The sequence below is a fragment of the Penicillium crustosum genome (assembly GCF_028827405.1).
Source record: "Penicillium crustosum strain IBT 35664 chromosome Unknown utg000004l_segment0_segment0, whole genome shotgun sequence".
In the NCBI taxonomy this organism is placed as follows: domain Eukaryota; kingdom Fungi; phylum Ascomycota; class Eurotiomycetes; order Eurotiales; family Aspergillaceae; genus Penicillium; species Penicillium crustosum.
Window position 1 is genome coordinate 1,437,416 of NW_026623125.1, and position 21,570 is coordinate 1,458,985.

The 21,570-nt window shown below is 46.3% G+C and overlaps 9 protein-coding genes across 9 annotated transcripts; 3 read left to right on the plus strand and 6 right to left on the minus strand.

Annotated features, from left to right (window-relative positions):
- Nucleotides 1–722: 722 nt before the first annotated feature.
- Nucleotides 723–1,892, minus strand: N7487_009604 (glycosyltransferase family 32 protein; the record flags this gene model as incomplete). The annotated part of the gene is made up of 1 exon (XM_056877334.1): nt 723–1,892. One exon carries the CDS (start codon nt 1,890–1,892, stop codon nt 723–725), a length of 1,170 nt encoding a protein of 389 aa, XP_056725914.1.
- A 639-nt stretch (nt 1,893–2,531) lies between these two features.
- Nucleotides 2,532–4,045, plus strand: N7487_009605 (acyltransferase family protein; the record flags this gene model as incomplete). Its single annotated transcript, XM_056877335.1, has 2 exons — nt 2,532–2,970; nt 3,135–4,045. The coding sequence occupies 2 exons, from the start codon at nt 2,532–2,534 to the stop codon at nt 4,043–4,045; spliced, it is 1,350 nt and encodes a 449-aa protein (XP_056725915.1).
- Nucleotides 4,046–4,761: 716 nt separating this feature from the next.
- Nucleotides 4,762–5,916, plus strand: N7487_009606 (uncharacterized protein; the record flags this gene model as incomplete). Its single annotated transcript, XM_056877336.1, has 1 exon — nt 4,762–5,916. The coding sequence occupies one exon, from the start codon at nt 4,762–4,764 to the stop codon at nt 5,914–5,916; it is 1,155 nt and encodes a 384-aa protein (XP_056725916.1).
- Nucleotides 5,917–7,028: 1,112 nt separating this feature from the next.
- On the minus strand, nt 7,029–7,677 carry N7487_009607 (CFEM domain-containing protein; the record flags this gene model as incomplete). Its single annotated transcript, XM_056877337.1, has 3 exons — nt 7,029–7,324; nt 7,379–7,517; nt 7,597–7,677. 3 exons carry the CDS (start codon nt 7,675–7,677, stop codon nt 7,029–7,031), a joined length of 516 nt encoding a protein of 171 aa, XP_056725917.1.
- A 1,005-nt stretch (nt 7,678–8,682) lies between these two features.
- N7487_009608 (uncharacterized protein) lies at nt 8,683–9,405 on the plus strand (the record flags this gene model as incomplete). The annotated part of the gene is made up of 2 exons (XM_056877338.1): nt 8,683–8,685; nt 8,806–9,405. The coding sequence occupies 2 exons, from the start codon at nt 8,683–8,685 to the stop codon at nt 9,403–9,405; spliced, it is 603 nt and encodes a 200-aa protein (XP_056725918.1).
- A 3,047-nt stretch (nt 9,406–12,452) lies between these two features.
- Nucleotides 12,453–12,893, minus strand: N7487_009609 (uncharacterized protein; the record flags this gene model as incomplete). Its single annotated transcript, XM_056877339.1, has 2 exons — nt 12,453–12,591; nt 12,682–12,893. 2 exons carry the CDS (start codon nt 12,891–12,893, stop codon nt 12,453–12,455), a joined length of 351 nt encoding a protein of 116 aa, XP_056725919.1.
- Nucleotides 12,894–15,454: 2,561 nt separating this feature from the next.
- On the minus strand, nt 15,455–16,617 carry N7487_009610 (uncharacterized protein; the record flags this gene model as incomplete). The annotated part of the gene is made up of 3 exons (XM_056877340.1): nt 15,455–15,643; nt 15,720–16,346; nt 16,399–16,617. Coding segments are annotated over 3 exons (1,035 nt in total), but the record flags the coding sequence as incomplete, so codon positions are not given.
- Nucleotides 16,618–17,241: 624 nt separating this feature from the next.
- N7487_009611 (uncharacterized protein) lies at nt 17,242–18,579 on the minus strand (the record flags this gene model as incomplete). Its single annotated transcript, XM_056877341.1, has 4 exons — nt 17,242–17,986; nt 18,056–18,126; nt 18,178–18,321; nt 18,388–18,579. 4 exons carry the CDS (start codon nt 18,577–18,579, stop codon nt 17,242–17,244), a joined length of 1,152 nt encoding a protein of 383 aa, XP_056725921.1.
- Nucleotides 18,580–20,278: 1,699 nt separating this feature from the next.
- N7487_009612 (SDR family oxidoreductase) lies at nt 20,279–21,049 on the minus strand (the record flags this gene model as incomplete). Its single annotated transcript, XM_056877342.1, has 1 exon — nt 20,279–21,049. The coding sequence occupies one exon, from the start codon at nt 21,047–21,049 to the stop codon at nt 20,279–20,281; it is 771 nt and encodes a 256-aa protein (XP_056725922.1).
- Between the last annotated feature and the right edge of the window lie 521 nt (nt 21,050–21,570).

Sequence of the window (21,570 nt, forward strand, 5' to 3'; positions counted from 1 at the left end):
TTTCCTGGGGTAGGTATAAACTTGGAGTAAATTCGCCCTTATCACTCCGTTCTTACCTCTCACCCTAGTCTGAAGACTTCTCACCTACGTTACCCGCACTCACCCTGGAGTGCTGCTTAGGTGCTAGGGTCAAATTGAATATTGACTGCGCAGAATAATGGGCTCAATTACGGCTGAGCGGACGGGAAGCTCAGTTTTCACATCCTATGGTTGTATATATGAGGTTATGTGTGCAAGGGAATTATAGAATGCCGGGGATTAAGTGTTGGTAGGCTATTGGGATAGTGATTGGACTACGTGGCTGTGTAGCATAGCAAATTTCGTACAGACAAATGATAATCAAGCACAAGTGAAAATATTATTGATTGGAAAAAAAAAAAGGTTCAGTTGCCCTTTCAATTGGCCCGAAGTCTAGTACATCTCTGAGAAATCTTCCACTCCGTCCAAGCCTGTCGCATTAACGCCATATCAATACCCCCAAAATGAGACTCGGTTTTTCCGATTTGTCCAAGGGTCAGACCCTGTCTCTGTAGGTCATGAACCTCTCGTTTGTTCTTTGCATCAAGCCTCTGCGGGGGCTTGCAGCCCTTTGGACTGTCCGCTTGATGCTGGGGTGACTGAGCTTGTGCCTTAGCTCTAGTGAGGGTTCTGCGAGGGGCGTACATCTAGCACACATAATCACATTGCCAGAAAAAGAAGATTGAAAACGTCGAAAGATTTCCCTAGATAGGGGGCGGTTGCATATTTTTTAGTGCTTCCCCTATTGCCTGGAATGTGGTAATCTGCCGTTCCTGCTCTTCCTGAGGCAGAGCGGCAAAAGCACTTGTTTCTTCGTCCCATTTCCTCACACATTCCACATCCCAATTGCACCTCTCGACCTGTCCAAAGATCGGGTGATAGAATCGTGGATGGCGGTCTGGCCACGCCGATGCATGGTAGTGGTGCTTCACCAACGCTGTGCGCGAATTATGGGTGCCCGAGTCCGAATGACCCTGCCCAGCGGCAAATGCTTCAACCGTGAGAACCAGAAACCCCCCGACAAGTTTGGACTCCGGTATGTCATGGAACATATCCCATGTAACATGCTTGCCCGTCGCACGGCTCATTTCAGATAGTATTGCGGTTGTAAAGGCGGAAGGCCCGGTGCCTGTGATCACATCATCGAAGTCCAGCTGAAGCTCGGAGATTGGCCTTCCTTGCTCGATGGAGAGCTGATTGAGCCATTCGAGAATATTCTCCACTAGTCGCATCATAACAGGCTGTCGAGGCTTGCACATGAATGTCCATTGACAGAAGGATTGAGATTTTTGACCTAGTATAGGATGGTCGCGGAAGTGTGGCTCATCGATTTCGACTCCAATAACCATGTTGATCTCGTTCTCGTCATGGGTTTTTGGGATGAATCGCTCAACTGGTCTCAATGCCTCCACGTCTATATCGGCGTAGACACCTCCCTCTATGTACAAAACAAGATATCGAAGTAGGTCGGCTTTGATGATCGGAGCCGTTAAAGACCGGTATGTTCTAACGATATCTGGTCGATTCATCCCGAGGGGTCCGAAGTTCGCTTCGACATAGTCGAGGTCATTCTGGTCGGTCAGAACCTCGTACCTGTAGCCTGGGTTTTTAGAGATCCAGCTGCGCGCTACTTCGATATCACGCCCGTCGAATTCCAATGGATTGACTTTCCAAATCTGCCAGATTTTCCTGGGAAACTGTCCGCCAATATTGCCCGTCAGCTGAGTAGAGTACGATTGATTCTTGACAAAGTCGTGCGATGTTCTGGTGACACAAAAGTAGATGAACAGACACAAAGCCACTAGACCCCCATGTGTGAATCTGCGTGCCTTCTTCGGAAAGAGACTGGGCACTGCGAAATTTTTCTCCAGCATGACTGGACCTGTGATGTGATTTAATTCAACAACCTGTGTGGAACAAGCATCAAAGTCGAGAGACGAGGAAGATTGTTAGTACAGGGAGGCAGGGCCTTATTTCCCTGATGACAATGATAAGTAGATTACATACAATACATGTCATCGTAATTAACATGTGGTATTCATTTAATACACTTGCTAACGCAATAATACCTGTCGCTGGCACAGAAATGGTCAAGGGTTGAAGCTTAACTGATTGCATTCGGGTGGCGGGGGCCAATAGTAGAGGCCAAGTGCGTCCAGTTATGGATTTAGTTCAACGCCATTTAGACTTTTGTGCTCACATACAACCCCAAAGCTTGTGACAATGCAGGGGTGAGATCGTGGCTGCACGGAATCATATCTGGTCATATCCCCGAGGTCTGTGGGGGAAAGAGGGAAAAGAGGGGGAAATCTACCCGGTTTTTATGGGCCTCGGCACTACGCACTGGGGCTCGTGGGGCTCGCTAAGGACAGTAGTACTAACTGTATCTACTAGATTCACATGTTACAGAGCTGTACTGACAGCTGCGTAATTCTCAAATGAAATTGGGATTTTCTATTTGATCTTTTCTTGAAAATTTCCAAGGACTCTCTCAACTCCAATCCACTCCCCCAATGCCTATGCTACACCCCTTAACCGAGAAGTCTTCACCTCAGTTGTTGAAGTCAAGTCCAGAGCGAGTGCTCGAGAATGGACAGTGGAAACCGCAGCCTGCCCATATGACACACTCTCGCCATGGGATGTCACTCCCCTCTTACATGGTTCCCTTCCTGCCCACATTCCTTACTGGGCGGACAAATAGCGACAACACGAATGAAAAGCAACGATTACATAGCAGGCCCACCGCATACCTAGATGGATTGCGAGGTTTTGCTGCTCTACTAGTCTACTGGGGACATCATCAAATTTGGGCACACGATGGCGGAGGGGTTGGAAATGCCTTCGAGTTAGCCTACGGGTACGATGACAAGTACTATTTCGCATGCCTTCCTGGTATTCGAACATTCTTTTCGGGGGGCATTTTGCCGTCAGCGTCTTTTTCGTACTCTCGGGGTACGTTCTTTCAATGAGGCCACTGGTAATGATCCAGGATGGCGATTACGCTGGACTAGGTAAATCCCTTTCCTCGGCCGTATTTCGCCGATGGTTTCGTTTATATATTCCTGTCATTTGCACAACATTATGCTACATGACATTTTTGCACTTGTTCAAGATAGCCGCTGTGCCAGAGGTTCAAGGAAGCTACCGCGCGGAGCTCTGGAATTGGTACGCCGAGTTCAAGAATTTCAGTTTCCCTCTCCGAACAGGCGGCGAGCCCTGGTTCACATACAATTTCCATGCTTGGTCTATACCCGTCGAACATCGAGGTTCTCTGGCTGTCTATACCGCCGTTCTCGCCTTTTCAAGATTTCGCCGTAATGCCCGGCTTCTAAGCGAAGTCGCGTTGGTGGTGTACTTTTTGTATATTGCGGATGGAGCACACTATGCTATGTTCATTGCCGGCATGCTTCTAAAAGATCTCGACCTCCTCGCCATACGAAATGACTTGCCCCGCTTCTTTTCCAGACTGGTTCCCTTCAAGACGATCATCATGACTGTTCTCTTCTATGCAAGCCTTTATCTTGGAGGGGTCCCCTCACACACGGACAATTTGCAACAATTACGTGACTCATCAGGGTGGTACCTCTTATCCTTCTTAAAGCCACAGGCAGTGTTCGATTACAAGTGGTTCTACCTGTTCTGGGCCGCCGTCTTTCTCGTCGTATGCACATCTCACCTTCAGTGGCTCAAGACATTCTTTACCACTCCATTCAACCTCTACTTGGGCCGTATTTCATTTGCATTCTATCTGGTTCATGGACCGGTTCTGTGGACTTTGGGGGACAGGCTGTATGCTGCAGTGGGTTTTGTACGCGATTCACACCCTCAGAATTGTCCCTGGTGGATTAATCGCCTCCCCTTGCCTAACGTTGGCCCTTTTGGGCTTGAAGTCAACTTTCTCGCCGCAAATCTGGTTCTGTTGCCCTTGACTATCTGGCTCGCAGAGGTCACGACTAGACTAGTTGATGAGCCGGCGGTGAAGTTCTCTCAGTGGATCTATCAAAGGGCGCTGGTTGATAAACCCTGACAACCTTCGCATGTGTCCATGATCTGCCTAGTTTGTTTTCAGTATCCAATTCAAAGCGTTCTTCTAAATATTAAATTGCTGTATGATAACACTGTTGTAACCGGAAACGAAAGTTACGACTAGCCCGGACCCCGGACCCCAGAGTTTAGGGTACCAGCAGATCATCAAATTCTTCTAACGGCATTCGTGAAATTCAATATTGAAAATTCTCTGCTGGGGGTAGAGTTTTGCAAAGATATCCGGGTCACTAAGATTTCGTAATCATGGTAAGGATCGTTAAGAGTTGTGGACGATCGAATCACCCCTCAATTCAGTGCCGTGTTAGTCAAAGCCCCCTTTTTAGTCAGGATCAACGACCAATCTTGGCAAGGCTTTCTCTAAAATAAGACTTATAACTTATAACCTCTTACTACTACGTCCCGTCTACACTCACCAAACTGAACATGGCCAAAAAAATAGCCACACACCTAATACTTATTGCAGGGCTATTGTCCGCGGTGATCCTCCTCGCCAAATTTCAATCCAACCATCTCGGCTTGCAATCGAAATTTCCATTTACGGGCTTTTCTTCGGATGGTCCATATAGGCAATCACACACTGATGCCGGAAAATCCGACATAGCTTGTTCAGGAGTTCATGGCAGCAAACCTTTGTCCCACTGCCAGAATGGAAATGTTACGGACGGGGACCGAAGATATCCTGGATCCGACAAAGACATGTCTCAGACGCACCACATGATCTATTCGGTATCGACTCCCGATCGAATGTATTTTAAGATCGATTTCGGAAAAAGATCCGTCATAAATCCCAGTATAATCCCCCACCCTGAGCTGCTTGACACGTGGATCATCACTGCGCAACTTCACAAGCCCCAGTCCGCCCCAGCTGCCTCAGTCTGGTTCGCCGAACTCGTTTGCAATGCCGCATTTTCGGATGACAGGCGAGTCTTGGGCTGTCTGGAGCCACCCCTGCAATTACCCATTCCAGCTACCTTTGGTGACTCCAACAAGTGTGTCGGCGACCTTTCGTACTTTAGTCTCAACGTTGGGCCTCATGATGCAAGGGTGTTCTACGGGCCCGAAATTCCGTACACCGTTTACGGCTCCAATTCGATCTTTACATGTTTCGGACAATGGATATCTGACTTCCGAATCTTGGTGGATTGGGGGCTAGACACCATAACTGAGCACGAATTCCGACAGTATCGTGAGCTTCAACGTCCAATGCCATGGGGTGCTGTTGAAAAGAATTGGTTTCTTTTCTGGGATGATTTGGGACAAATGTTCCTACATCATGAAATTGCACCGGCGCGTGTGTTTTCAAAACTCGAACTTGATGGCTCTGTGGGACCAAACTTGGCACCAATGACGTCTGGTTCTGACCAAGGATGTCTCAAGAGATTCTTGCCTGCGACGGGAAAGATTCACCAAGCGACAAACTCCCTAGCTATCACTCTATGTGCACGATCTGACCAATCTTGCCAACCTGATTCGACCAATACCTTTGTACTCTTCATTATCCAACAAAAGATTTTGAAAGGACTTCATCCTGTATATGAACCCTATGTGGTGCTGATGCGACGTTCGATGCCATTCGAGATCTATGCGGTCTCGTCAAAACCAATCTGGATCTTTGGTCGCAGCATTAAAGCAGAGAAATCAGATGAAGATTCTTCCACCGGATTACCGGAAGATACCTCCGAGATGCTCTATATGACCAGCATCAGTTGGAAAAACCATGGCCAAAAGTACCATGGATTCATTGATGACACACTATTCTTAGGTTTTGGCAGGGAGGATTCAGACTCTGGTGGTATCGACGTCACGGCGGGGGACCTTCTAACAGAGCTAAGTATGTGCGCTGGATCTTGATTTAATTCTCTAATACTGTATAACATTCATGCTTCCATATTTCGTTCTCAATGGGCCTAAAGGTAGACACCACTTCTAAGATGTGTAGTATGCAGGCACGTTCGGGGAGCGCGGGAAGGATTTAATTCAAGTACATGTGTATGGTACTGTAAATATTACAAATTACAAATTACACGAAGAAAACTAAAACAAGCATCTCTTTCAGGGCCCTGTCTTTCTCTTGCGTGAATCATGGTCGGTGGTGGCGATATTGGCGTTGTCTAGCGTACTTTGCCGCATAATTAATTTCTCGAAAGAGTTAGGCAAAAATATGGTCATATTTTCACATGTTTTGCTAATTCTAAGACATTCATCGGCCGAGGCTCCGAAAGTTCTCAAAGTTCTCAAATCCCCGGATCTTAACGTATCCCCGACGTATTCCCCCGCGCATCCGGGTTTTTAGCATATGCCAGAAACTCTAATTGGTTAGAGTTTGTGGGGGTTTGGATGGGCCAATTGAGTTTTTGTAAATTCAGGGCCCAGAACGCCTCTCCGGCCCTTCGATCTTATTTCGACTCGATATCCGTTGGAAGGGCCTCATTTCGTCGCATCTAGCTAAGATTAGCCCTCTCGGTGAAATCATATGTCATCAGGGACAGAAAAGTGGTTTCTCCAAACACAACATTAATCTATTGGCTTCGGACGAAGGATTTAGTTCCCTTTTCCTTCTTCTTTTTTATTTTTTTTATTTTTTCGAGTTGGCTGTTGCCGACGTTACATCCAATTTCCCCCGCACTCAGTCGTAGGAGGCCCGGTATACCGGGATCCATGTATGATGGTGTATTGATGTATATGACAATCCCACCTGTTTGGTATTTTTTATATAGTCACCCGAAACCTGGAGATAGTCCCACTTGAGATTATGAACATATCTAGTGAAGAAATGCGCCTTGGAATTCAAACTCCCGCCATTCGATGTTTGAACACTCTATCGTAGAATAACAGAGCTATTAAAATGAGTGTAGCGATGGCTTAACAGAGGCAATAAAAAAAATAGACGGAGGTACCAGCGCGGAATTAAGTATAGTAGATAGCAGCCAAAAAGCCATTCTGTTGTCTCTCCACACAACCCTTCAAACAAAGAACATCATGCTGGCTAACATGATAGCACTACCAACCATCTGAACGGCTCCGGGCGCAATACTAGGGGCACCGTTGAACTGGGAGGTGCTCTGAGCCGGCGCTGCAATGATCGTGGACGAAGTCTTGAAGCCTGTCCCGAAACTACTGACCGTGGTAGAATTGGAGCTCGTCGCTGTAGTTGGGATAACTGCCGCGGAAGTCGTTGTGGGAGCGGATGTGTCCATCGCGGGGATAGAGACCGGATGCCCAACACCGGAACACAAGGATTCAACGAGGCTGGATACAGCTATAGGGCCTAGTTTAGACCGAGTCATATGAAATGGAATGTGGCTTCTCATACCTTGTCGGTCCGCGACATCACAGGCTTTATTGACGCAGGGCACAATCTCTGCTGCGAGGCCAGGCTTTTGGCAATGGCACGCAAAATCCGTAAGCTCAGAGCAGCCGTCTCCGCTCAGGGTCGAAGTGAAACAGGTAAGCTGCGAGAGAAAGAAGAAACAAGCATAGGTTAGCTAGAGACGAGGCATTGAGCAGAGATATTGAGCGGGTAGCGCATACAGAGCATTGGGGGATATTGGATAGTTGGGCTCTGGCGATAGCACCGGCGGCGAGCACAACAATACCAGTAGTAAGGCGCATCTTGACTAAGGTGTAGAGCCGAATAGGTGAATGGCCTGGAGTCGGTCTGGCGTGGAGGACAATTAACGCGACTAGAACAACGAAATTTGAATGCATGCACGAGACTAGTTTTATATGATTTCCAATCCAGGCTCTATCTCAGGCTAGCGGGATATACCGGTTATTAAAACTTCATTCATGTCACATTATTGGTCACATAAGAGTCATCTTGATTTCTCTCCCAAAAGTACACCGTACAGTGGGCTCGGTTATCTTACTCCGCTGGTATTTCGACTAGTGTAAACCCTGTTCCTTTTGGTCCTGCAATAGTCCGAGCGAATGAAATACAACCATCAAACGAGGCGGAGTCGTAAAGCTTCCACAAATATGGTTTAGCGTGGACCTAGAGCTAGGACACCGAGTCATTGCGTTTTGGTAGCTACACTGAACTCAATGACGTTGCGAGCACATGTCTTTAATTAAAGATCGTGGAGCGAGGTTGGGGTACGGGGTATCCAAGGGACATTCACTAGAATCAGTACTTTAACCGATGGGTACTAGGTATTATGAAAACTCTAGCAAGGTCATATCTAGAAAAATTACTTATTGATCAGTCATTTTAAGCCTCTTTCGCCTATTCTAATTATATAAATCAAATGAGAGTAAACGGAAAAAACAGTGACTAAATTATCTAACACGCCGTTCTCGTTGAGGTATCTTCTTACTGTCCAAAATTCCAGAATGATCACTAGAGATTAACAAATAACAACTAGCCCAAAAAACAAAAACATAACGGCATGTCTATGGCCGTGGTCACCTAGAGCCCACGGTTCGGGCATAGTCGGCTCGCCGCTCTATTCAAAGCACTTAGGACGGATATCCAAAACTTACTTGTCGCAGATACTGATGCAGCTCGGCAAAGAATCCGGCCTCAGTCCGCAGTCAAGTCTAGCAAATCTGTGCTTGCGGAAACAGTAAATATCTTCTTAGTGCTTATATGCCCCTCCCTGTTGCTTGGTCGTCGCTATGGTTTACCATACCTCCACACTCTCCACCCCCCTCTTTCCTAGACGCTTTTATTACTGTTTTCGCCGGAAACAAACCTAGGTGATATTGTGGATAGCATTGGGGGATTCTAGGTGGTAAAAGCCAGAACGACAAGGCGCATACGATAAAGGGATCACACCGTCGATTAAGACCTCAGAAGGACTGGCAGAGACAGTCAAGGAGAAGGCAGCTGCCTTCCAGCAACCTTTCTTCCCAACACCCCCTCCAGCAGACCTTTCCGACATCGATAACAACTACCCAGAACCGATCCACTTTCCAGAGATCACATACCAGGAGATCACACAGGCAGTCAAATCATCACCACCAAACAAGGCACCAGGGGAGGACGGTATACCGAACTCGTTATGGCACAAACTGATTGAGATCCCGACGGTCCTCGACACTATCTCACGAATATATAACGCCTGCGTACAGCTCGGAACGAATCCCTTACACTTCCAGAAATCGATCACAGTAGTTCTACGCAAAGCTGGTAAGAAAGACTACCAGTTAGCAAAGTCATACCGGCCGATTGCGCTTCTCAATACGCTCGGCAAGTTCCTCGAAGCAGTGATCGCGCGGAGGATCAGCTACGCGGTAGAAACGTACGGGCTACTCCCAGACATACACCTTGGTGGGAGGAAGGGAATCTCCGTCGACTATGCCGCACAATCAATTATCGGCCGGGTACGAAGAGCATAGGGGCACAACAAGATAGCGAGTATACTTATGCTTGAAGTCTCCGTGGAATACGACAATATATCTTATGAGAGGCTGATCCATAACCTCCGCAAACGTCGACTGGGTTAACTGGCGCTCTGGATAGGCGCATTTCTAATAGGGAGGAGCACCCGTATACGGATGCCGGAGGGAGTATCAGACCAGATTCTAACACTAACCGGTATCCCGCAGGGTTCCCCCTCTCTCCAATCTTATACTTATTATATAATGCAGATCTGGTAGACGGTTGCGAGGGTGTTAAAACAATCGGCTGGGTTGACGACGTCGCCTTTATTGTTACCGGTAAGAGCGAGTAGGAAAATATCTCAAAGCTATAAGGAGTATGCCGGCATACAGATACCTGGGCAGCTAGGCACGTATCGGTATTCGATCCTAAGAAGTACGCCCTGATCCACTTTATCTACCCGGTATCTAGAGGAGATAAAGATTATACGCTAACACTACTAGTACTACCGAGTACTATAATATAGGCGACTACTACAGCGGAGAGGTATCTAGGAATCTAGCTAGATCTAGGGTTGACTTTCTAGTACTACCGGCAATACATGCTTGCTAAGGCCGAAGTCAGTCTGTAAGTATTGAGAGGACTAACTAGCTCTGCGTAGGGAATATCTCTCTCCGCGATGCGCGCGATCTACTAGGTAGTGATAATCCTGTAGATGCTCTTTGGAGCGGCGGCCTAGCATTCGCTACTAACTACTATACTGAGAGAGAGGGGCTATATAAAGCAGTTTGTAAGTTTATAGGCGAGAGCTGCCTACTTAATAAGCGGGGCTTTTAAAACAACTGCTAGGGAGGCACTTGATATAGAGCTCTATTTACTACCTATGTAATAGTAGCTTAACCGGCTAGTCTAGTTAACTGCTATACGTATTCGTATAGGCCCGGTATACGCGGTTCTAAAGATCATAATTTAAGAGAGAGGATATATACAAAGACAGAGAGGGGGATGGATACCGATAGAAGCCTAAATATACAAAAAGGGTAGATGTCTTACCGAGCTCTCCCCGGGGACTATGGCAGGTAACTAGGAGAGCCGGAAGGTATATATCTAGGCACTATAGAGGAGGCCACTAAAGGTGTATATTGAGGAGAGAGAACAAGCAAAGACAATATATAATAGGACTGTACGACAATTACGTATACCAGTTTGCCTATATACCGACGGGAGCGGGTACTAAGGCGGTATTGGAGCCGCAGTGTTCCCAGCGTACCCGAGTATTTAGGACGAGACACGAATATACAATATAGGATCTAACGACGACGCTACCGTTTATGCAGCTGAACTGCGTGCTATTGAGATGGCGTTGGAGATTATCAAAGAAAAATTCACAGATGATGATGACTGGCGAGAAAGCCTAGCTGAGAGGGGGGCAGTCATTTTTACAGACAACCAAGCAGCCCTTAAAGCTATCTAGAGCCTACAAATACTATTAGGCCAGATATACCTCGAGGGGTACCTTCGCATACTGCAATAGTGCTCCCAAGAGAGCAAAATCTAGGTTGAACTACGCTTGATGCTAGCACACGAAGGCGTTCTAGGTAACGAGACCGCCGATATACTTACAAAAACGGCAGCCACCACATAAGATACAAACCAATATAACCGATTTATCCGGCTTACCGCCGCGGCGAGTAGGAGGGTAAAGTAGGAATCGGCAATCGTATAGGAGAAGGCGTAGGCAAAGGGAGGATTGAGGAAAGCAGCACAGAGGACGAGAAGGATGATCGAGGTTCCGAATAAGTTAAATTTGACTTACTAGAAGGGCCTACGGAAAGCGACGTTATCAGTTCTAATTCAGCTCCGTATAGGTATTATCGGATTAGCCGAATACCTAAGTAACATCAAGAAGAAAAACTTACTACGATATCAATATGACCTCAAAAACCAGAGTATACGACACGTTTTGTTAGAGTATCTACTTCTAGAGGAACGGCGGGCGGAGATAGTGGAGGAATTGTTCGAAGCGGGGGTGTCGACAACGCTTAGGGAATAAGCAATGTTAACAGATGTAAAGGCGGCACCGATCGTAGCAAAGTTCATAATCGCGTCGGGACTCCTGGGACAGTTTCAGTCAGTAGACTCGGTCGCCATAGGTAGGGAGAAGGGGGCAGGGGACGAGGATTCAAATCCAACAAAAACAAATCAAGAAACTGCGAGTACTGGAGAAACAGGAAGCGCAACCCAGTGGCCAGGCACCAGGTCTGCCGAGGTCACCTCACATCAACGTATATAGGGAACAACGTACGTTACCGGCGAAGACGACGATGCATAGCGTCGCGACCCGAACCTATTTGTGTACGACCTGCCGGAGTGATGTAGACCTAGCAGTCCTGGTGATTCAGGGACTCGGTGATTCGGGGAGCCAGAGGAAAGGAAACGAAGAAGTGGGGAGGTGACAGGTGCATTGCAGAGAGAAGGGGACAGTCTGCGCCTGTGGGGAATGCGGGATCAACCATCTGCATTGCGCAGTGCGCAGATGGATTGACTTTCTTTATGCTTGATTTCTTTTGTCTTATTTGCACTAAACTGGCCGGTTTGTGGCCTTACAATTCAGGTTGCAGGACTCGAGAGGTCGAGTCCTGTCTACAGGGTGGATCTGTATACTGGGGATACACCACCATTTGTCGTCGGGAGCGGGCTCTGGGACGCAACCCCCGCATAGCAGCATGTATGTAATTAGCGAGCTACACCGGGTTAATGAATTCATCATCATCATCATCATCATCATCAATGGTAAAAGCCAGAAACAATATCAAACTCACCTTATGGCACCGTCTATCCGCCCTAATTCTACTCCTCTTACAACAAGGCAACTGTGCCCTCAAAGGATTGTAAGGTGATATTTTGTGGCAGATTTCGTTCATTTCTTGACAAGCGTGTGACTAAAGTGAATACTTATTTACAGTTTGTCAATCTAGACCTTCCCTGCCTTTATTCCCGCTTCTTCGTGCCATCCTCCACTTGGATACTCGACTTCCAGCATCTGTCTCTCGGTGATATCTCACTAAGCACTGGGGGTAGTCGAAGTGGCCCAGACTGGGTCACCCTTGTAAAGAACGAGGTTGCCATCATTCTGGATGACAAGGATGACGTCCTTCTTAGGAGAGGTTTTAGAGGACCAGATGTTTTCGCCGCTGTCGGTGCTGCACATAACCTTGTCAGCCAAAAGAAGCTCTATAAAGTAAACCACCGTATACGAGAAATAATAGGATGTAGAGATGGAGTAAACTTACTAGACGACCAGGTTTCCATCTGCCTGCATTTTGACTCCCTTCACGTCGGAGCGCTGCTCCTTGGTGTTTTGCCACTTTGGGTTGCCGTTCTCGTACACAACAATTTTGCCGTCTTGCTGCATTCTGAATTCGTACACGCCATTCTCACTCCACAGGCTGTTGCCCTTGAGCAACCATTCATCGTTATCAAGGGTGTTGTGACGGTGAGACATATTGAATAAGGCTTTGTGGATAGAAAGGCAGGTTTGATAAATTGGTTTGTCTGAGTGTGTTTAGGAACTCAATTGCTGATGTATGATACTCTGAGGACTAAATTTATTTAAGAGGAGACATGACCTCCTTTATATATTGCAATTTTCTCTGTCAGGCTTCCTCTTCATCAGTCTAGGTGAGCCAGCCCTGCATTGCGAGTTTCACAAAGTGAGGCAGCCCATCATCTCCCCCAGTTCCTATGCATGACGCATCCACGCCAGCCTTTCTTGGGCTGATTTACTACAGTCCAATCAACAGTCAAGTTCATCCTGTCTTCCAAGTCGACCCCGCGAGCTGAGGGGTCGATCTTGTCCTATCATCCAGTTGCCAAATCTGAGCCCGTGTTGCTGCATTGCATTGAACTAAATGGACTTGCTTTTACCCATAAAATGGCTCAGTACTTGTTACTAAAGTCTGGGTTATAGGGTAACATTTGTACATTACGCCAAGTCTAGAAAATGATGTGGTCAGAGATCTTGCTACTTGTATACAAATATCATATTTTCGAGGCTGAATATAGCCCAAGCACTTAGGAACCAACTCCTTAGGCATTTGACATAAAAGTTGTATGGATTGACCTATTCTCCACGCCACCTCAGTTATAATTCAACAGCGCTGTGGCTATACTAGTCATTTTCAAAGGTCCAGCTCTCATATATCAAGCCACCCCGAAGGTGGAGCCCCCGCTTATGCATATAGTCTACTGGCCACTATGCCTAGACCGTACAATGATCGACAGGTTACAACAACAGATCCGAGCCGGAGCGTTCTGAATAATGAGACACGCCATTTAGAAGTGGGGAAAGTATGTACCCCGTTCTTGGCAAGAAACCCAACCTCCGGGTATACTATACTAGCTGAATCTTCAAAAGGGTACAGAGTATATATTCATGAAGTTGGAGCTAGTATAGTTTCTCTTAGGCTGCGGTATTACCAAGCCGTAGTGGTCTAAAATATCATTGCCGGCCAACTAATTCTAAAGACCTATAATTTGGTGGCATCATATTCCGAAACAGCCAACTACGCTGGCGCATCAACTCTGCATAATATAATTCCAAGCTCGGCAGGTGATCAGCTTGACATCTAGCAGACCCCATCTTATTTCCGTATGTATTCACGGCAATGACTTGTGTGACTACATTATTGGAATAGTACTTACTTCCTGGCTACAGCACTGCACAATGATGGTATAACGCATTGCGTACTTGTTTTGGTGCATTAATGCCTCATATTGGACATTAAGAAGGAGTTCAATTGCGAAATATTGCTTCTGCCGTATACATCGTGCAATTTGAGTTGATTGGTAGTCACAAGGAGGCATTGTTTCCAGCCACGGGACTTAACGCCTGAGATTGTAATGACACGGAACACTAGGCTTAACATGTTAGTTCGGCGATTTACAGAGTAATTGAGAACCACAGAATACTAACCATTCGGCTGCCTCTTGCGTTATCTTCCTCTAGACAAGTAATTACATTCCTGGTACGACCAGCCTTCTCAGGCTGGTTTACATGTTTGACGCTCAGCGTCATGCCTCATCAGATTTATTTTTTCTCCTTGTGTATTACCTATAGGCTAAAGGCATTGATTGGTATATGGGAGGAAGCTATGGACACGTGAATACCGAATAGGAAACGAAAAAAATCTCTTCACATCTGCTTGACCCGTTTTTGAAACGCAGATCGCTTGAGTATTGTCATAGTATAGGGGTGTGGACCGCTTCAATCAATCGATCAATCAAAGTTCAATTAACCTGTTGAATTCTAACTAGTGGCGTATAACTATGCCGGTGCCTTATCCAACTGAAGCAAGAACTCGAAGCCAAACGCCGAGCTGGAACCACGCAGAGCATCAAGTAGAGTATGCAGATGCTGATCGTAAATAGTGCGGAATCAGCCCATTCCTGTAACTTGCAAAAACCCACAAATCCCCAAACCCATACATAAGAAACTAACATATAACGACTGCATGGAGTACAACCTCCATCTCCCATCTTCCCTCTCCCACTTCTTACTTCTCACTCTCCCTTCACATCCTCTGCATCCTCCCCTGCCTCAGTTTCAACTGATAGTGATGTTGACCTGGCCAGTTAGCTGGCATGCTCGTCGACTTTGGCTGAGTTCTCATTTCCCAGCATCAATTGTCGTCATTGGCTAATACCCATCGTCTTCCACACCTAGATCCATTGCCGTGGGGCCTGTCAGTTCGTCGTCGTCGTCCCCCTCCTCGAGTGTGACATACTGGAAGAAGACCTGTTCGGTGCGTAAAGTCGATCACGTAGCGGATGGCCTGCGGGTTAGACATGATCTTGTCATACTCTTGTTCCATAAATCCGATCCCAATTATGTCCAGTTGCTCCCACAATTTCGTACGCGGATGTGGGCCGCTTGGCAGTGGATAAAAAAACCCACAAAACCAGTATATTTCATCTGCGTCCTTGGAGAATAGCAACCACGTACCTATCAAAAGAAATGATTGATCAGAGGGGGGTATATTTTGAGATGGAAGTCAAGACTTACAAGCACATCCCAAGCAAAGTAATGAGAATCCCTGCAATACTGTGCTTCGAGATAGAGTGGTCACTTAGGAACCAACCCAGGCCCACAATCGTGCATGTCTTCAAATGCCCAGTGACCGTGCTGCTAACGGGACCCACAGCGTCAATTACAGCAAATTGTGACACATTGACGAGACAAGCAAAGAAACCACTCTAGAAAACAGGTTAGTCGGTTAACGATCAGAGTGTTGACACTATGGAAGGATAGCGTTAATTTAAAAGTACTCACTGCGATAATCGCGACGTATAATGATGGTGAAAGTCCCGTGGTTGTGGGCGGTGTATCAAGAATGGGGACCATACACAAAAGTAAGCTGGCGCTCATTGGTGCTTGGTTGAGTAAGAGCTGCATGCTGTTCACCTGCAACTTTTTTTGGTACCTTCCAACCAGTGATGTGTAAAAGGCGCTGACGATGACACCAGTAAATGCACATATAACACCCTTGGAAGATGTTTCAACGGCTGTATTAGGCGCGGAATATGAATCGGACCAGAATACAATTCCCACACCTCCACACAAAATAATCATTGGAAAAATGGCTGCCTTGGGAATGGCAGAGCGATAGAGTAGGAAGCCCAGTAAAGCAGTTACAGGCGTGAGTAATAGTCGCACGAGCTGGTGGAATATAATAGACGAATTTGCTAGGGAGATGTTTTGAAGGACGACTTGAGCGCACGTAAGAACGATCAGATGAACATTCCGACGAACAGAGACTGATTTGGCGACAAAAGCACCGCAGAACGGCCGCGATATCACCCACAAAGTGAGAGCGGTAATGAAAAAGTGATAAGACGCAAAGGCCATTTGACAATTGCGTAGAGTTTCGTTGGAGAAAATGTACTTATTTGTGAAAACCTACAGATTATTAGCAAAAGAGAATATGTGTGATTCTTTGATGCTCACTTACTATTGAAACTGTCGACACGATATTGGTCGTGATGCACAGCACCAGGCGGAGCTTTCCAGGGGCTCTGTCTTCGTCATCTGATAGATCCTCGAGAGATTGAGATGCCGAATCATCAACTTTTTCAAGAAGGCTCAATTCCTCCGTGTCCGACCTAAAGTAGTCACGAGGCCATCCTTCTACCACCTTGAATTTTGACCTGAGTTCACGAAAGGTAAACATTTTTGAATGGAGTAAGCAGGAGCAAACTTCTGAACAATATGTGATTGTAGAAAGAATTTAGCTGAACGTATAATTAAGCCATTTGAGGTTGGTAATCACACAGAATTAACAATCTCTTGAACTGACGTTTGCAGGCAGATGGGAACTGATTTCACCTTCGTCCCCCGTCCCGCAAATACCGTAGTATTGGACCGGCAATCTTTTTTCTTTTCTTTTTCTATTCCTTATATTCTCCCTCTTGGTTAGATTGTCCCCCCTTTTTCCTCCCGAAAAGCACGGCGTTTTAAATAGCCACTTGCTAATGTTAAGCAATTACTACAACTGGTCGCTGTGATGGATATCTTGTGTTACGAAGGATATTTTCAAATCATAAAACTTCGGAGACTAGACAGTTAATCCAATCTTATCTTACAAATGCGTTATATCCGTTCCTGGAATGGGTGTGTTTCACTTCTTCAATGCAACGGTTTCTCTAAATAAATGCACCCTTTTAACAAAATCGGAAAATCGAAAAGTAAAAAGAAGAGAAAAGGAAAATGAAAACGGTTATTTTGATCCATTTTGAAGAGAAAATCAGCAACAGCACAGCACGCCACAAAATGAAAAGAGAACTGCAAAAAAAAACTAGTGAAAATGATAGCCCCGGGGATAAACGAGCTCCTTCGGATTCACTTCTCCTGGTGACCATGGGGATTCCTCACCCCATTGTGAAAAGACAGTTTCTGCTCCAGAAATCAATCTGTGAATATTGCGTCGCGTGCTGTATACAAGGTTATAAGCTTGTTCTTCGTGAATACTTTGGTCGCCGCTATTAATATCGGAATCTTTGTATGCTGGACCCGCTGGTCTATATGTTCCGATGAGATTGGGGAATGGGGCGAAACACTCAATACGATCACGATCACCAAGGCCGCCGCATAACTCAGACATAGCATTGTCAACTGGGGCCTCTATGTGATCGATGGCTAGAGCGGTAAGGATCTTTTGGGCACCTCTGATTGTGACTGCGTATCCATAAGTGCAACAGCCTTCTTGAGCGCGGTAAATGAATCGCGTGGAGTCTTCAGGAAACACATCTTTCCAGCTGTCCAGAGGGCCAAGCCATGTGCCTCGACGTTCGACCCTTGGGACTGTTGGGTCGTCAGGTATGGCGTAGAATTGAGTTTCATTCGCATGTGGCCCTGATGAACATCCTCCAATCCAGAGAAGATCCCAATCAGTTCCATAAGGAGCCTGTTTGGATACCTTGATATCCCCTTTCAGCGAGTGAATACCACGAGCAAATTCACGGAGTTGTGCCTTGATGTTCACGTCCCAGTCGGCATCATCTTCTAGTACCAAGGCGGTGGAATAAGAGTTGGCAATGACACTGAATTTCCACACACTCGAATATTAGATCAAATATCTGAAACCAGAGAGGACAGGAAGCCAACTATACCTGTTCAAGACATTCATGTGAGCGCGCCAACATCCAATAGCATTGGGCTCCATGGTTGAAAGGTTGTATCCCTTGCTCGAATATCAGCAAGTGCTTTATGAAGTAAGAACCTGAATGCATACGTCTGGTAGCGCTTTCTGCTGTAAGTCTTGCGAGCGAACTCCGTCAACCCAATCAACTTCGAAGCCGGAGACCGAGGCTGATACTGTTAAAAAATCACGCTTGTCTGTGCGCTCTTTTAAACCAATAGCATATATGTGCTCAAACTGATAAAAGAAATTAGTCAAACTCAAATCAGTCGATCATGTAGAACCCATGAAGCGAATACTCACCCCAAGGGTGGTGTTTGAGATGTGGTCGAAATCTCCATCACGTATGCCACCTCGTGAAAGTCGTGACAATTCATGCGGCCACACAGTTTCTCCAGTGTCTCTGATAACAAATGACAGTAGTACATACGCAAGAAATACTGCGATAGCAATTGGAATTATCTTGCGGGTTTTGTAAGGCAATTGAGAAGTCATTGTGAGACACCGCAAACACCGCAAGGATGCTAATAAAAGAAGGGATTGTTTGAATGAATTATATGCATCAGAATGATGGGATAAGCGTCGTCAAATTTTGATAAATTACTGGGGATCATATAGATGGGTTTGTCCTGCATTCCTACTACATGCTACCTGTTACTTTCAAACCCCCATTGTCAATTAACGGCGTGCGGGCCAGGAATGCAACCTCCATTTCCGCAAAAAGCGTTCGCTGTTCACTATCGGCAGAGTACCCGCGAATCAAAGGTCGACCCTTGAGTCATTGTAAAGTTTCGCGCCATGACCGATTGAGGCGGCATTCTAATCGGAATGCGCGTATGCGGACCTCTGCAATAGCGGACTTCCAGGAAAAAAAATCCGGGAGTGAAATTTTCATATGGGTGGGTATTGTGAAACGAATTTTCCTACAATCAATAACTTATTGTATTAAAAAATTAAAAAACATACAACAGTGAGGATTCGCTGGTGGTCACCCACCCAACTACTAACTCACCGGCGTGTGGCTTAAGTACGGCTGAGCGGACGGGAAGCCCTGTTTTCCACACCCTATGGTCGTATGTACTGGACTGTGTGTAAGAACTAATTATAATGTAAAAAGGCTTGTGACTCTTAAGGTAAGGTTGAGTGAAGATTTATGAATTTACAGGCGCCTTGCTTGAGATTTTATGAAGTTAGATGGAAGAACTCAACTTATCCCGGGAAAGTGGATCCAGGGTAAGGACCTTGAGAGCACAACAACAGCCCAGGCCTCAAACATGTATCAGGGACAGTAAATGGTGTGAATATGTCTTCGAATGCTCGACATTACAGTGTCATATAAATAATATCATATCTTAGTGAGGTATAACTTAAGTACATGTCAACATATTCTTAGCTACCCAATAAACCCTTTCCTTTGCTTCCCATTGAAACGTCCCTTCCTTGGCTATTTTATCCTTGATATGGTTGCATCCTTCCATCCTCCCAGAAATAACAATATGACCACAGCTTTCCCGCAACCGAACTGCCAAATTTTCCGCCTCCACCGCTAGATTGTCATAGCCAGCCATCACGATCAAGACTCGGCGAGGGAGATGGTCGACCTCGGCACAAGCAGGCGCGATACGAGGATCCTTGGAACTATAAGACAAATGAGGAAAAGTGTTCGTGGCAGAGTCATTGTGGATTTCTCATAGTCTACCTCGATTTTTTGAGATTATCGGGGAGCTTAAGCCATTCGCTATTATCATTTTGGCCTGTTCCTGTGCTATTTTGCATCTTATTGTAGAGAAATGGGGTGTTTCTCCACGGAATCAGAGACTACTAGCAGTGATATGAAAATTTAGAAGTGAAGTGGAGATAGTTTATAAAATTGCCTCTCGGTTCACGCCATGAAGGAGACATGTTTGATGAACGTATTACTCGACAAATACTACTAGTCAGAACTTCTCGGCGAAAAGAGTGCATTTCATTCGGAATCAGAATTGTAAGTACAGGGGGCAGAGAAAAGGAGAGAAGGGATTGGCTCCTCCGCTCTGAGCCATGCAAATAGTGCAAACACCACAACTGACCTCCCACACCACATGATATCCGACAAAGGGGAGAAACAACATAGAGACAAAGATGCATACAAAAAAGATGCCGAATAATCAATTCAACTGATTGGACTTGATGTAAACATCACAATGATACCTTTCTACCAAGGCAGAACAGAACCATCATAATTTTGGAACGTGCCACTGGTCTCTCTAGAGGCCGCGTCCAGAGTCTTCACCATTGAAGAAACACTGGTCTCGACAGAAATTGCGCCGAGATCTGAGAGTTTGATACTCAAGCCTTCAACAACTGACCGAGCAAGCTCCGTCTCCACCAGGCCAGGATGGAAGACAAAGCTCGTCAACCAAGGCTCCTCAAAGTGAAGACGACGCACAAACCAGTTCAACGCCGCCTTACTCCCGCCGTATGGGCTCTGATTGGACGGGAAGCCTGCAAGGGCCTCCATAGAACCAATAGACCCAATAAGAGTTGAGATTGCGACGAAGATAGGGCTCCCAGTCTTGCTAGCCTGGAGAAGATCGGCAGTGGCCTGGAATAGCGTCACGGGACCAGTCGTGTTCACAATGAAATGTTCGGCGATGTTCGCAGCAGTTGTCTGACGGACAGGCGCACCACCTACCGAGATACCGGCATTGGCAATAACGACATCGATGGAGGACAGGCCGTGCTCGGTCTGGAGTTGTGCCACCGCTTCTGCGGCGTCGGTACTGATTGAGGAGTCAAGCTTGACAGTGATCAGCTTAGAGCCGGTGCCCTTTGGGAGGTCTTGGAGGCTCTTAGATGATGCGCTCGACGGATCTCGGACGGCCGCAATAACAATGGTGGCATTCCTTTGTAGGAATGTCTGGACAAAGCCTCTTCCGATGCCTCGGTTTGCACCGGTGACAAGGTAGGTAGTCGGGGCAGTCATTGTGAGAAGATATTTGATGTCTGGGAGCAGTAGCTTGATCTGAGGAAGTCTGGGTATATATAAAATATTTCTTTCTGCGAAGGTTACGCATATTTATAACTATCTGGAAGAAAGAATATCTAGACACCTAATCATTCTTCTCCTGCAATCTGATTAGTATATGCCAAGAAAAGTGATTATTCCACCGACTCCGAGCCAAAAGATCGCCTTTACCGTGTATCACACCATAACTATAAGGACGTGATGATTCAACATTATTTCTGACCATCCACTTTGCTTATCAATCAGAACAAAGTGCTTTTCTCCGAGCCGTGTGGTTACTGAGTCCTTCCTTCAAGTTGCTACGTCATGCGGAGAGTGCGAAGGAACCTACCTCAAGACTCGTCCAATGTGCTCATTCATCAGATAAGCCCTTCTTCTCGCCGACCAAACTGCAAAGTATATTTCACAACTTCCGGGCGGTCAAGAAATCCAAGTATTCTGGGCTCCACTTCAACTCTGGCTGATAATCGGGACCCGGT